At 43.0% G+C, this 13,448-nt stretch overlaps 1 protein-coding gene across 1 annotated transcript in view; it reads right to left on the bottom strand.

Annotated features, from left to right (window-relative positions):
- Positions 1-13,448, bottom strand: part of nonC (serine/threonine-protein kinase Smg1) — a 1,312,439-nt gene that overhangs the window by 80,219 nt on the left and 1,218,772 nt on the right. Inside the window, exon 51 of the mRNA XM_080284159.1 lies at positions 10,376-10,589. Within this exon, the coding sequence (XP_080140285.1) occupies positions 10,376-10,589 (214 nt within the window). The remainder of the gene's footprint in view (positions 1-10,375; positions 10,590-13,448) is intronic.

Below are 13,448 nucleotides of genomic sequence, written 5' to 3' on the forward strand. Positions count from 1 at the left end.
GATTGCCTTGACACATCATGAACTAGAAGTAGTACATACATACCATGAGATCCTACAACAGGAAAAAACTGAGCATTCAAGTGACTATCACAGGCTTCTTTAAGCTGAAGTTGTAGGTAACGCTAGCTCTGGAGAAAAGGCCATTCTTATCCAAGACATCAACCTCAACATCACAATCTTCAGGTCAGCTGCACATATTGAACAGTCCACGTCAGTGAAGATACCCACAGCACCCCTGATATCACAGCATTGTCCTCATAATCTGCGGCTCCAGGATCAGATCCTTCTCCAACTGAGCCAAAACTTCACTCCTGGTTCAACTGATTCTCATCGGAGAAGTGCGAGCAAAAGAGTAGCCACCCAATGAATTTTGCCCCCCCCCTCCCCCCCAAGGGAACAACTTAATAAGCTTTAAGCATTTAGTTCATTCTTCTCTCAAGGGAGGAGGGGAGTCAAACAGTTTCAAGAAGGATAATGACGACGACCTAATTTGAAACCCGAATGCAGTGAGTGTCGACTATGTCATAATTTCACCATGTTTTATGCTTGACAGTCTATCTACAATGGTTTACAGTGGCTGTACATGGTATTCTAAGTGGCAATGATGTACATTTATACTGGTTTTGGACTTTGATTTGGTGAAAGTACTCCCAAGAGGGCCAACCTTAGGACCAACAGCAAAGTATTCCCATTGAATCCATGTCACAGCAAAGTATTCCCACTGAATCCATGTTACAGCATGGTATTCCCATTGAATCCATGATACAGCAAAGTATTCCCACTGAATCCATGTTATAGCAAAGTATTCCCATTGAATCCATGTTACAGTAAAGTATTCCCATTGAATCCATGTTACAGCAAAGTACTCCCACTGAATCCATGTTACAGCAAAGTATTCCCATTGAATCCATGTTACAGCAAAGTATTCCCATGGAATCCATGTTATTGCATCTTTATTAGACTGCAGCACCAGTCAAGCAGAGCGGTATTCCCAAGGTGGATGGAAAGCTAATGATAAGGAGAGCTGCAGCTCCCGTTTCATCAGCCCTCAGGACTAGTTCCTGACCATCCCCCTTTGCTGAACTTTTTCAGTGTTTCAATAACACAGATAGTAGGCCTGCAAGGTCTCCAGTGCAAGTTCCTCTAACTGTCAACACCAAAATACATGTACTGTACATTACACACTACACTACCTATTCAAAATTTAAAGTTTTGAAAATGGCATCTCATAACCAAGCCTTGGAGTACCAGGGGGGAACCATCAAAGACACCACCATCCGTCGCTCTCCCAGCGATAACCCAGTGAGATGTCTGGAGCTACTGTCTGACTCACTTCTTCTTCATTTCTGCAACATTCGTGGCCTTTCCTCTATCCTTCTGTTGAGCGTCACCTGTCCACCTCTAAACCTCACCTTCTCTTCCCGAGACTCAATTGTCTGTGGCAACTGATAACAAACCCTTCTTTGTATCCTTCTACTTTCTCTGTACAGTAGACCCTAGTTATCCATGGAATTTGCATCTGCAGATTTAAGTTTCTGCAGATCAAACTTATTTTAATACACTCAATCCTCGTCAACTGCAGCAATTTGGGTCTGGACCACTGCCGTGATTTACGAATTCCATGATTTATAAATAATAACTCTTATGTGAAAAATTAATTTGGGTCTAGCCTTCGGCCAACCTGCCCCCAGAGCACCCTAACTACCCCGATCTAGGTACCATCAAACACAAACATAAAAGTTTAGGAATATTCAGTGCATGTATTAAATAGAAATAAGCAATGTTAAGGGATCTCACCTTAATCCTATGACGAAATTGCTTGAGTGAATGGAATGGGGTGGTGTTGGGAAAAACTTTGACCCTCTCAGCACTCGTTCTTCCCAAACTCTTTTGCCAGCTTTGAAAACTTCTCTCCCTTCTCAACACAACGAATAAGCTCCAAACGTTGACTGTACAACAACAGCGGCAGCTTCTTGATGCCATACTGCTTAGAGCGCTTCATCGGGGGGTGGGGAGGGGCCATGGCAGGTAGGAGGCGAAGGGAAGTTGCACAAGAAAGGCAGTTAGCTCTTGTACTCCATGGCAACGGTCTGTAGTGTGTGGACTGGCGGGACAAGAACAACAACAACATGGCAGCATTAGTATGCACACTTGCCACCAGGGACACGTGGTGATTGGTTGTTGGATCGCGATTTTCAGTTTGAATGCTGTGGTTTACGGTTCTCCTCAGAAAAAGCCCACTTGGGTGCCTAGGTCTGCGATTCTCGTGACTTAACAGTGATTTAAGGTTGGCGGCAGTCTAACGGCCACTTAGCCGTGATTTATGAAACCGTGAATTATGAACATGCGATTTACGAGGATTGAGTGTACTATACTATATTATCTATCTATTGACAGATGCCTCAATCCCGTTCGGGGTGGCCACAAACAAATCACCTCCACGTCGCCCTATCCCCCGCCATTTCACTGCCCTGCTCCCAACTCACATCCCCCTCTCTCATATACCTCTCCACCCCATCTCTCCATCTCATCCTCGGCCTCCTCCTCCCTCTTTCCCCCTCCACCTCACTCACATACACTCTCCTCGTCAGTCTCTCACCCTCCATCCTCTCCACATAGCCAAACCACCTCACTGTATTCCTCCTAACGCTTCCTATCACATCCACATCCACACCACAATGCTCCTTTATATCTTCATTTGTCAGCCTGTCTCTCCATGAGACTCCACAGGGTCCTCTTAAATAACTCAATTCCACTGCACTCACTCTTGACTTGTGTCCTTCCAACAACATCCAAGCTTCACTTCCATACGTTAGAGTTGGTATCACAATACTGTCATGTAGTAACTTTTTCACTTCCATGCTCACTTCCCTGCTTCTTATCACTCCTTTCAAAGAACCAGCAACCTTTCTTCACTGCTGTACCCTTTCAAGCACTTCAACCTCCAAACGTCCATCCTTACTCATCACACTACTCAAGTACTTAAACGTACTCACATTTTCCAATTCCTCACCATCCAACCTCGCTGTACATTCACTCACTTCACCTCTCTCAAAGACCATCATTTTACTCTTCCCTACATTCACCTTCAGATTCTGTTTTTTACACACTTCCAAACTAATCCACAATGCCTTGCAGCTCCCCTTTGTCTTCACTCAACAACACAGTATCATCTGCAACAACAGTACAGGGAGTTTCAAAACACTACCCTCTCTCACCAGGGCCACTCCAACATCCACTACCCTACCTTGTACCTCTTTTATTACCCCATCCATGTACAAATTGAACAACCATGGAGACATGACACATCCCTGTTTCAACCCAACCTTTAAAGAGAAAAATTCACTCAGTTCACCATCCATATGCACTGCAGCCTTAGCACCATCATACATACTCTTCACAGCATTCAACAATTTCCCATCTACTCCATATATTCCTAATACTTTCCACAATCCTTGTCTATCCAACCTGTCAAATGCTTTTTCCAAATCCATGAAAGCCGCATACAACTTCTTTCCCTTCTCTAGAAACTTTTTCAAGAAAGATCTAAGAATGAATATCTGATCTACACAACCTCTTCCCTTCCTAAAGCCTCCCTGTTCTTCTCCAACTAATTTCTCTGTTCTTTCTCTAACTCTGTCAATAAGTATCCTACCATACACTTTTCCTATTATACTAAGAAGACAAATGCCCCTATGATTACCACACACTTCTTTTTCCCCATTTCCTTTGGACAAGGGAATAATTATACCTGACTTCCAATCCTCCGGGACTCTACCTTCCTCCCAGGCCAATCTGCACATCTTCCGCATCCATTCTACTACTATCTCTCCCCCATGCTTCAGCATTTCACCACACACTCCATCAATTCCTGGGGTTTTCCCCAATTTAACTTTCTTCATTGCTTCCACAACTTCTATCCTACTGATTTCTTCCTGTCTTCTCACCTCCCTCCTTCTCCCAGCCATTCCCCAGCCACTTATACTCATATTACTTCCATCCTCTGTGTTCAACAACTCCTAAAAGTGTTCTCTCCATCTGCTCACTTTTTCTCCCTTCTCCACTAGTAATCTACCATTCTTATCTTTCACTCCCCTACTAACTTCACTTCCACCCTGTCTTACTCTCTTCACCTCATTCCAGAACATTTTCTTACAGTCCCTCCACTTCACACTCAAATTCCTCATCCACTCTCTTCTTACTCTCTCTTACTAATCTTTTCACCTCTCTCTTTCATTCTACATATAACTCTCTCTTCCGCCTCTCAACTTCTTCCACGCCCCTATTTCTCATCCATTCATTGTATGCTTTCTTCTTTTGTGCCACAGCCTGTCTCACCTCTTCAGTCCACCATGCTGTTCCTTGCACCCCCCTCCGTCTTCTCTTCACCCCACACACCACATCACATGCTGCACATATTTCTTCTGAGAATATCCTGCACACACCTTCCATGTCCCACATCTGCTCCAATTCATATTTACCCAATCGTTCCTCCAATTCTCTCTTATATTCTGCCTTTTTCTCATCCTCTTGTAACCTTTCCACTCTCCTTGCAAATACTCCTTCTTCCCGTCCTTCCCTTCTTCTATTTCTCCATTATATTTGGATCTTAATTCTGGCCACCACCAAGTAGTGGTCAGAAAGTCCACTCCCCCAACCTCTATAAGCTCTTGCATCCATTACACATCTTCGCATCCTTTCATCCACACACACGTAATCAATCATTGCCTTCCTTTCATTCAGTTCACACCCACACTTCTCATCACTCGCCATGTACACCTGTGGATCATTTTATGTCTGAAGAGGGTATTGGTTATCACCAACCCCCTCCCAGCACAAATGTCCACTAATGCACTGCCATTCTTATCTATCTCAGCAGGCACACCCCACTCACCAACTATTCCATCCATCTTCACATTCCCTACTTTACCATTCATATTACCAATCAAAAACACTCTCTCATTCCTTCCAAACTGTACTAAACACTGTAACTTAATTTGAAATTGGCCCACAACATGCACTTCTTTTATTGCTACAGTTAGCATACTCACACCCACGGACATTCCTGCCACTCCACGAGTCTTGTTGTAAACACCAGTCAGTTGGCTACTTACGTCGTCGTCGCCCTTCTCGTGTATACAACTCTACTGTACTTTCATTGTGTAAGTGAAAAATGGCTCCCAAGAAACAAGTAAAAGATAAAAGCAATCCTTCTAAGCCAAAGAGAAAACGTAAGGTGTTATCATTGGCAGAGAAAAGAGAGATATTTGATGTGCTGAAACGTGAAATGTCGTTGGCTGAAGTTGGGCGCAAGGTCAGTAAAAATGAATCTAGCATTCGAACAATAAAGCAGAAAGAAACAGAAATTTGTAGAAGTGTTACTGCTGATCCAACAATGGCAAAAATGCTCTCTATGGTGAGGGATAAAGTGCTGGCAAAGATGTAGAAAGCGCGAAGTGTGTGGCTAGATGACATGACACAGAAACATGTCCCAGTTGATGGGAGAATTTTGTGGGAAAAAGTGTTAAGCCTCTATCAGCACTACAGTAAGGGAGTTGACAGTGAAAAGAAGGAATTTAAGGCAAGCAAAGGATGGCTTGCTAGTTACGTGAAGCGGTACAGTTTGAAGAACTTAAAGATCACTGGGGAATCTGCATCAGCAAATGTTGCTGCAGCTAAGGTATTCCCAGAGAGAGTTATATGTAGAAAGAAAGAGAGAGGTGAAAAGATTAGTAAGAGAGAGTAAGAAGAGAGTGGATGAGGAATCTGGAAGGAATTTGAGTGTAAAGTGGAGGGACTGTAAGAAAATGTTCTGGAAAGAGGTGAAAAGAGTAAGACAGGGTGGAAGTGAAGTTAGCAGGGGAGTGAAAGATAAAAATGGTAGATTACTAGTGGAGAAGGGAGAAAAAGTGAGCAGATGGAGAGAACACTTTAAGGAATTGTTGAACGTGGAGGATGGAAGTAATGCGAGTATAAGTGGCTGGGGAATGGCTGGGAGAAGGAGGGAGGTGAGAAGACAGGAAGAAATCAGTAGGACAGAAGTTGTGGAAGCAATGAAGAAAGTTAAATCAGGGAAAGCCCCAGGAATTGATGGAGTGTGTGGTGAAATGCTGAAGCATGGGGGAGAGATAGTAGTAGAATGGATGTGGAAGATGTGCAGATTGGCCTGGGAGGAAGGTAGAGTCCCGGAGGATTGGAAGTCAGGTATAATTATTCCATTGTACAAAGGAAAAGGGGAAAAAGAAGTGTGTGGTAATCATAGGGGCATTTGTCTTCTTAGTATAATAGGAAAAGTATATGGTAGGATACTTATCGACAGAGTTTGAGAAAGAACAGAGAAATTAGTTGGAGAAGAACAGGGAGGCTTTAGGAAGGGAAAAGGTTGTGTAGATCAGATATTCATTCTCAGATCTTTAGTGGAAAAGTTTCTAGAGAAGGGAAATAAGTTGTATGCGGCTTTCATGGATTTGGAGAAAGCATATGACAGGGTGGATAGACTAGGATTGTGGAAAGTGTTAAGAATATATGGAATAGATGGGAAGTTGTTGAATGCTGTGAAGAGTATGTACGATGGTGCGAAGGCTGCAGTGCGTGTGGATGGTGAACTAAGTGAATTTTTCTCTTTGAAAGTTGGGTTGAAACAGGGATGTGTCATGTCTCCATGGTTGTTCAATCTGTACATGGATGGGGTAATAAAAGAGGTACAAGGTAGGGTAGTGGATGTTGGAGAGGCCCTGGTGAGAGAGGATAGTGTTTGGAAACTCCCTGTACTGTTGTTTGCAGATGATACCGTGTTGTTGAGTGAAGACGAAGGGGAGCTGCAAGGCTTGGTGGATGAGTTTGAGAGAGTGTGTAAGAAACGGAATCTAAAGGTGAATGTAGGGAAGAGTAAAGTGATGGTCTTTGAGAGAGGTGAAGTCAGTGAATGTACAGCAAGGTTGGATGGTGATGAATTGGAAAATGTGAGTACGTTTAAGTACTTGGGTAGTGTGATGAGTAAGGATGGAGGTTTGGAGGGTGAAGTGCTTGAAAGGGTACAGCAGGGAAGAAAGGTTGCTGGTTCTTTGAAAGCAGTGATAAGAAACAGGGAAGTAAGCATGGAAGTGAAAAAGTTACCACATGACAGTATTGTGATACCAACTCTAACGTACGGAAGTGAAGCTTGGACGTTGTTGGAAGGACACAAGTCAAGAGTGAGAGCCGTGGAAATGAGTTATTTAAGAGGAGCCTGTGGAGTCTCATGGAGAGACAGGCTGACGAATGAGGATATAAAGGAGCGTTGTGGTGTTGATGTGGATGTGATAGGAAGCGTTATGAGGAACACACTGAGGTGGTTTGGCCATGTGGAGAGGATGGAGGGTCAAAGACTGACGAAGAGAGTGTATGTGAGTGAGGTGGAGGGGGAAAGAGGGAGGGGGAGGCCGAGGATGAGATGGAGAGATGGGGTGGAGAGGTATATGAGAGAGGGGGGTGTGAGTTGGGAGCAGGGGAGTGAAATGGCGGGGGACAGGGCGACTTGGAGGCGATTTGTTTGTGGCCACCCCAAATGGGATTGAGGCGTCTGGCAATAGATAGATAGATAGATAGAATTAAAGACACTCATAGAAGACAAAGGATACCTCCCTGAACAAGTTTTCAACTGTGATGAGACCTCTTTATTTTGGAAGAAGATGCCCAATCGTACTTACATTCATAAGAGCGCTAAGCAAGCACCAGATTTCAAGGCACATAAAGATCGTTTGACTCTGGTGTTGTGTTGTAATGCAGCAGGCTATGTGATGAAGCAGGGAGTAGTCTACCGTGCTAACAATCCCCGGGCCCTTAAGAACAAAAACAAAAATTGCTTGCCAATATTCTGGCAACACAACCCAAAGGCCTGGGTAAAAGCTATTTTATTCTTGGAATGGATTCATAAGTGCTTCATTCCTGAAGCAAAGAAATACCTGGAGGAGAAAGGATTGCCATTCAAGGTCCTTCTCATAACAGATAATGCTCAACACTAACAAGGTGTAGGGGCCTGATGGGCTCCCTCCTGTTGTCCTCAAGAACTGTGCTTCTGTGCCTACACTCTGCCTAAGTAAATCTTTCGCCTTTGTCTATCAACTTGTACCTTTCCTTCATGCTGGAAGTTTGCTCTCATTCAGCCTGTCCCAATTGCTCTAACTTTCTGTATTTCAAAAGCTCTGAGTCTATTCTTAACAAAAAAATTTTAATGCACTTTTCCTATTATAACCTTTCTGATCGTCAGTATGGGTTCCGCCAGAGACCCTCCACTGGCGCTCTTCACACCTACCCTCCAGACTCCTGGTGATCCTCCTGATGGGACTCTGTCAAAAGGTTTGCCATTGCACTTGATATCTCAAAGGCTTTCAAACGAGTCTAACAAAAATCTTTGAATTCCAAATTGCGCTCTTACGATTTCTATCATTCTATCTGCACCTTCATCTCTAGCTTCCTTTCTGGACGCTCTATAGCTGCTGTTGCAGACAGCCACTGTTCTTCTCCTAGAGCTATCAATAATGGCTTTCCGAAGGGCTCTGTCCTATCTCCAACTCTCTTCCTTTTATTCATCAATGACCCTTCTAAGCTGTACATCTAACCCTAATCACTCTTACACTGATGACTCCGTCCTTCACCTTTCCATTCGCTTCCCTCAGCGCCCATCTCATCAGTTACTTCAACAAACAAGGGATGAGGCTATGGCACACCTAATGTCTGACTTGGCTCTTATCTCTGATTGGGGTAAAAGTAATCTTGTTTTTAATGCATCAAAAACTCAGTTTTTATATCTTTCAACCGAAAGAATCTTCCGTTGAAGAATCCTTTAATTTCTAACAATATTCAACACAATCCTTCATCATCAATAAACATCCTTGGGGTTTCATTCATGTGGGATTTACCACTGAAAAACCATATTAACTCTCTTGTCAACTCTGTTTCCAAGAGACTGGGTGTGCTAAGCCGACTCTGTGCCTTCTTTACCCTTCACAGTTGTTGACTTTTACACAGGTTTTATTTGCCCCTGTGTAAACTGCAACTCTCATGTGTGGGGAGGATTCCCACATACAGTTCTTTTCAACAAGGTGGAATCAAAGACTTTTCATTTCATTAACTATCCTCCTCTTACTGGTTTCCTTCAACCTCTGTCTCTTTGTCACACTGTTGCCTCTTTACCTCTTTTCTATCGCTACTTCAATGGTCATTGCTCCTCTGAACTGTCTGCTTGCATCCCTCCACCTCTACTACGGGGGTGTAGCACCCATCTAGCAACAAACTCTCATCCCTTTTCTGTCCAACTCCCTAATGCAAGAGTTAACCGCTACTCCCAGTCCTTCATTTATGCAACAGGTCAACTCTGGAACTGTCTCCCTCTGTCTGTGTTTTTTACTGTCTATGATCCCCAGTCTTTTGAACATAGTGTGTCCAGGTATCACTAAATGAAATGGTCGGATCTTGAATCGAGCTCTTGTTTTGTGGTTTTTGTTTTTCCTTGGAGAGAACAATCTTAGGGGATCCTGGGCTTTGGTTCATTCCTTCATGCATAACAAAATAAAAAACCTAATGTGTGCAGTTCTGGGCAATGGAACCCCATCATTAAGACAGATACATCCATAAGTCCCCAAAACAGGCATTGACGTCTTCTTAGATAGTGCTCCACGTGGTCTGGTCAATGGGGGTGTCCAGTCCCACAGTGGTGTCTGAGCAGCAAGGCATCAGACAGTTTGCAACCATCCAGAATGAACCAACCCAGCTGTCTTTGCAATGATAATAAGCTGTATCCTAGGAAACCAAAGGAGGGGGGCATCCCCTCGATGGCCTATCATTCTCCCCATGTACATGGCTCAACAAATAATAAAGAATATGAACACAAATACCTGCAAAAGCAAAAATAAATCTCCTCCCCCAAAATCAAAACTCCTTTTGAAATTAGAAGAGTGAAGATCACTAAACAGTGCCTGGAAGGTGAATGGGATGGGTTTCAAAGAATGGAAACTAAGCACTCTGGTAATGTTGCATTGCAACACTGATTTTTTTTTTTACTGGGTAATCAGGAGATAAAGGATCTTAATCTGGGCACACTATGGATATTCCAACTTTCCATGCAGAAAATCATAAGGGGTCATTACATTTAAATTTTTGCTTCAATTTTGCTATTGCCTGAAAAATAAATTCTGTTTAGGATATGTCTAGTGGGTTAAATGGAATATTATGAAACTTTTGACCCCATCAATCCAAGGGCATCTTTCTATTTTCTCTTCCATTCTGGCAATAATCAGATAATCTTATTCAGCAGGAAAGACTAGCTGGCTGAAGGAGGAAGGATATTAATGCAAAAGCATAAAGTGAAGTTACAGTAAAAAAAATTATAGCTTACATGTAAGGAGGAAAAAACATCATGAAGTGCTGAGATAGCCTGAATGACAGGTGTCTCCTGAGGGTAGGTGGGGGGAGAGTGTTTGGTGAGTAGGGTGACCAGTTCCACCATCACCCCCAGCGTCACCATGCTTTCACGCAGCCACCACAGTCCTCCAATAGTCAGGTCCACCAAGCCCTCTTCAGTTCCTGCTGCTGTCTTGTCAGCTCGCAATCTGTACAGGTTGTGATAAACATACTGAGTAAGTTATGGCTTATCACCAGCATACAATAATCATCCTAACTCTAAACCCACTTAAAAAGCAGTGGGTATTCACCAGAAATATGAACAGCAAAACATACGGTTACACTCATCCACTTGCTGATTGTCAAGTGCCCCAGGCCATATCACAGAACAGTAAACTCTCAATTATCCGGCATAATTCAGCCAACCCCCAAGTTGGATATTGCATGGTTTCCCTAATCAGCTATCCATTTGCCGTCGAGCTGGATAATGTGTTACTCGCTGTCTCACACCTCTACCCAGAAAACTTTTCTACAATACTACCCATGAGTAGAAGATTAAAATGATGCATAAAATACAGAACCGATGCAGTACATATTGTACAGTAATACAGTACATGATACAATAAAATCTTGATATAATCGAACAGACCAGAATTACTTTTATCAGAATCGAGGAGCTACTGGATTAAATTCTTATATACTGTATCAGAAAAAGTCCGTTAAATCCAGATGCAGTCCTGACTGCCTGACCACTTCAGCTACGTTCACCACAATAAGGTAATAAAAGACATATTTATCAGTGTACAGTACAGTACTATTATATACAGTACAGGTATACACCGGTTTCACGATGCAATTGGTTAAGTAAAAACCCAGTGCTAGGTGGGATATCGTATGTCAGGGTAGATTTAACACGTAAAGTATAGGGGTACGTTTTTGAGCCTTGGGTTTGCCCCCGACCAAGTCCTAAATCCACCCACCTGAGTCCAAAAACAAGTTTCTAGCTCACCTAAACCCCCAAATTGCTTTAAAAAAAGCTAAACTAAGCCTAAACGCAGTTTATAACTCACCTAAACCCAAAAATAAAATTTGAAAATTGTCAAATATAAGTCCAGAAAAATCAAACTTAGTAAACTGTACCCCAAAATGACAATGTTCACCCCACCTATGACTAAAACACATTAATATAAGTCAAGAAAGAGTTCATACATCAACCTAAACACACAATTTAAGCCTAAAATATCATCAAAATCAGTAAAAAAAAAAAATCTAAACCCATCATTAAACCGGGGTTTGGCCATCTTTAGGTGGGGTATGGTGGTATTGCTACCCCCATCGCTAAGCTGGGGTGTCACATCTAGGGGTATTGTATACTGGAGTATACCTGTATATTATACCATCTGATTACTGTAGCGACGGTATAATAATACAGTATACAGTACTGACATGGTAGTGAAAACAGTTAAAAAAACGTTGGTGCAATCCAGACTAATGTCTGATATATCAGAAAAAGTCTGGGTTAGCAAGGGGAAGTCCGGATGTCACTTTTATCGGAATTTTGCTTTCTTTGGAATGGCTTGGGCCCCAATTGGTCTGTTATAGCGAGGTTTTATTGTAAAATAATAATCATACTGTACTCAGTGTTAACATCGATGGAAGGTAAATACACACAGATATGTCCTCATTATACAGTAGACAAAGCACTGAGGGGTCATAAGGTTAGTGACAGTACTACAGCAACAAGAGAGGCGTGGGAGGCCACTGACTAAGTCACAGCACTAGGTTTTTGCCACCACGTGGGCCACAAGAGCAGAGCGTACAGATACTGTGCATTCTCAGTGTACGGCATCCACAGGAGCAACGGTAGGCTCAGCGCACTGGGTGGGCTGCTCTCAAAAAGCATCATGACTGACTGGCGCACTGTGGGGTCTGCCTGTGCACCAACTGAGTCCCATGTCTGAGCTGGAGAACTGACTGCTTCCTGTTCCTAAGCCAGATATTGCCTAATTTCATTGAAAACTGTTTTAATAGAGCTGAGCAAAAAAGTGCCAGATATTGCATTGGGCCAGATATTGCAATGACAGTTAACTGACAGTTTACTGTATAGGGTGCCAAAATGAACCTTGAAAATCAACAAACATGGCCCTTACCTTCTGTGTGTGCAAAATTGCATAATAATATGTAACTCAGTTCCTGAAACATGACATCTTGCTACATGCTGCAATGTATGGGGACAGGGGTTGCTGGGGAAGCCCCTAGAACCTTGAAAAATAATAAGCTTGGCCAAAAAAAAATAATAAATAAAAATAAATAAAAAACTTTGTATTCAAAGCCGTGATGCAATAATGGACAAGTTATGTGATGTCATTATCCTTTGTTTTGTTTTGTTTTCTTTATCAAGGCTCCAATAAGCTTGCAAGCATCAGCCTTGGTAACCTTACAGTGGCTCTCCACACTATCTGAACTCTAGCACCCTCTGTATTCAATCCCTTACCATTCAGGTCACAGTGTGTGACCTCTTCCTAGGTCTTTTTCGATCTGCCTCTCGCACCTCTACCGCCAAAATTCACATTTCTCACCCTCTGCACCCTGCTGTCTTCCTTCATCCTCCCGACAGGCCCAAACCATCTCAATCTATCCAATCACATTACAACATCAACAAATTCAAATTTCATCCTTCCTCTCAACTCTCTATTCATAGTCTTAACCCTTCCTGGCCTGTCAAGGATGCATTACGCATTAATCTAATATTTCTTTTCTCTGTACATATGAGTAAGAAAGTATCCCCCTCAGTTACTCTCCAAGTCTCACTACCATACAGCACAGAACTCCTAACACATACAAGGACCCCTTAGTACAGAGGAAGAGCCCTATCAGTGTCAGGAGGGGCAACAACCCGCCTAAACTTCTTCCAACCACTTCTTATCCTTGCTACTCCAGCTCCACCTCCAGCATGTAGTAGTAGTAATAGTACTTCTTGTTCCCTAGATAGTTGGCCAAACAGCCCCGAGTCCCTTGGGAAGGCCACGGCCGAGATCGGGCTTTCCCACAGAGCTCTCAAGGAGTGT

Source organism: Coenobita brevimanus, chromosome 100, assembly GCF_032717465.1.
Source record: "Coenobita brevimanus isolate Jiangsu-jjx chromosome 100, ASM3271746v2, whole genome shotgun sequence".
Classification (NCBI taxonomy): domain Eukaryota; kingdom Metazoa; phylum Arthropoda; class Malacostraca; order Decapoda; family Coenobitidae; genus Coenobita; species Coenobita brevimanus.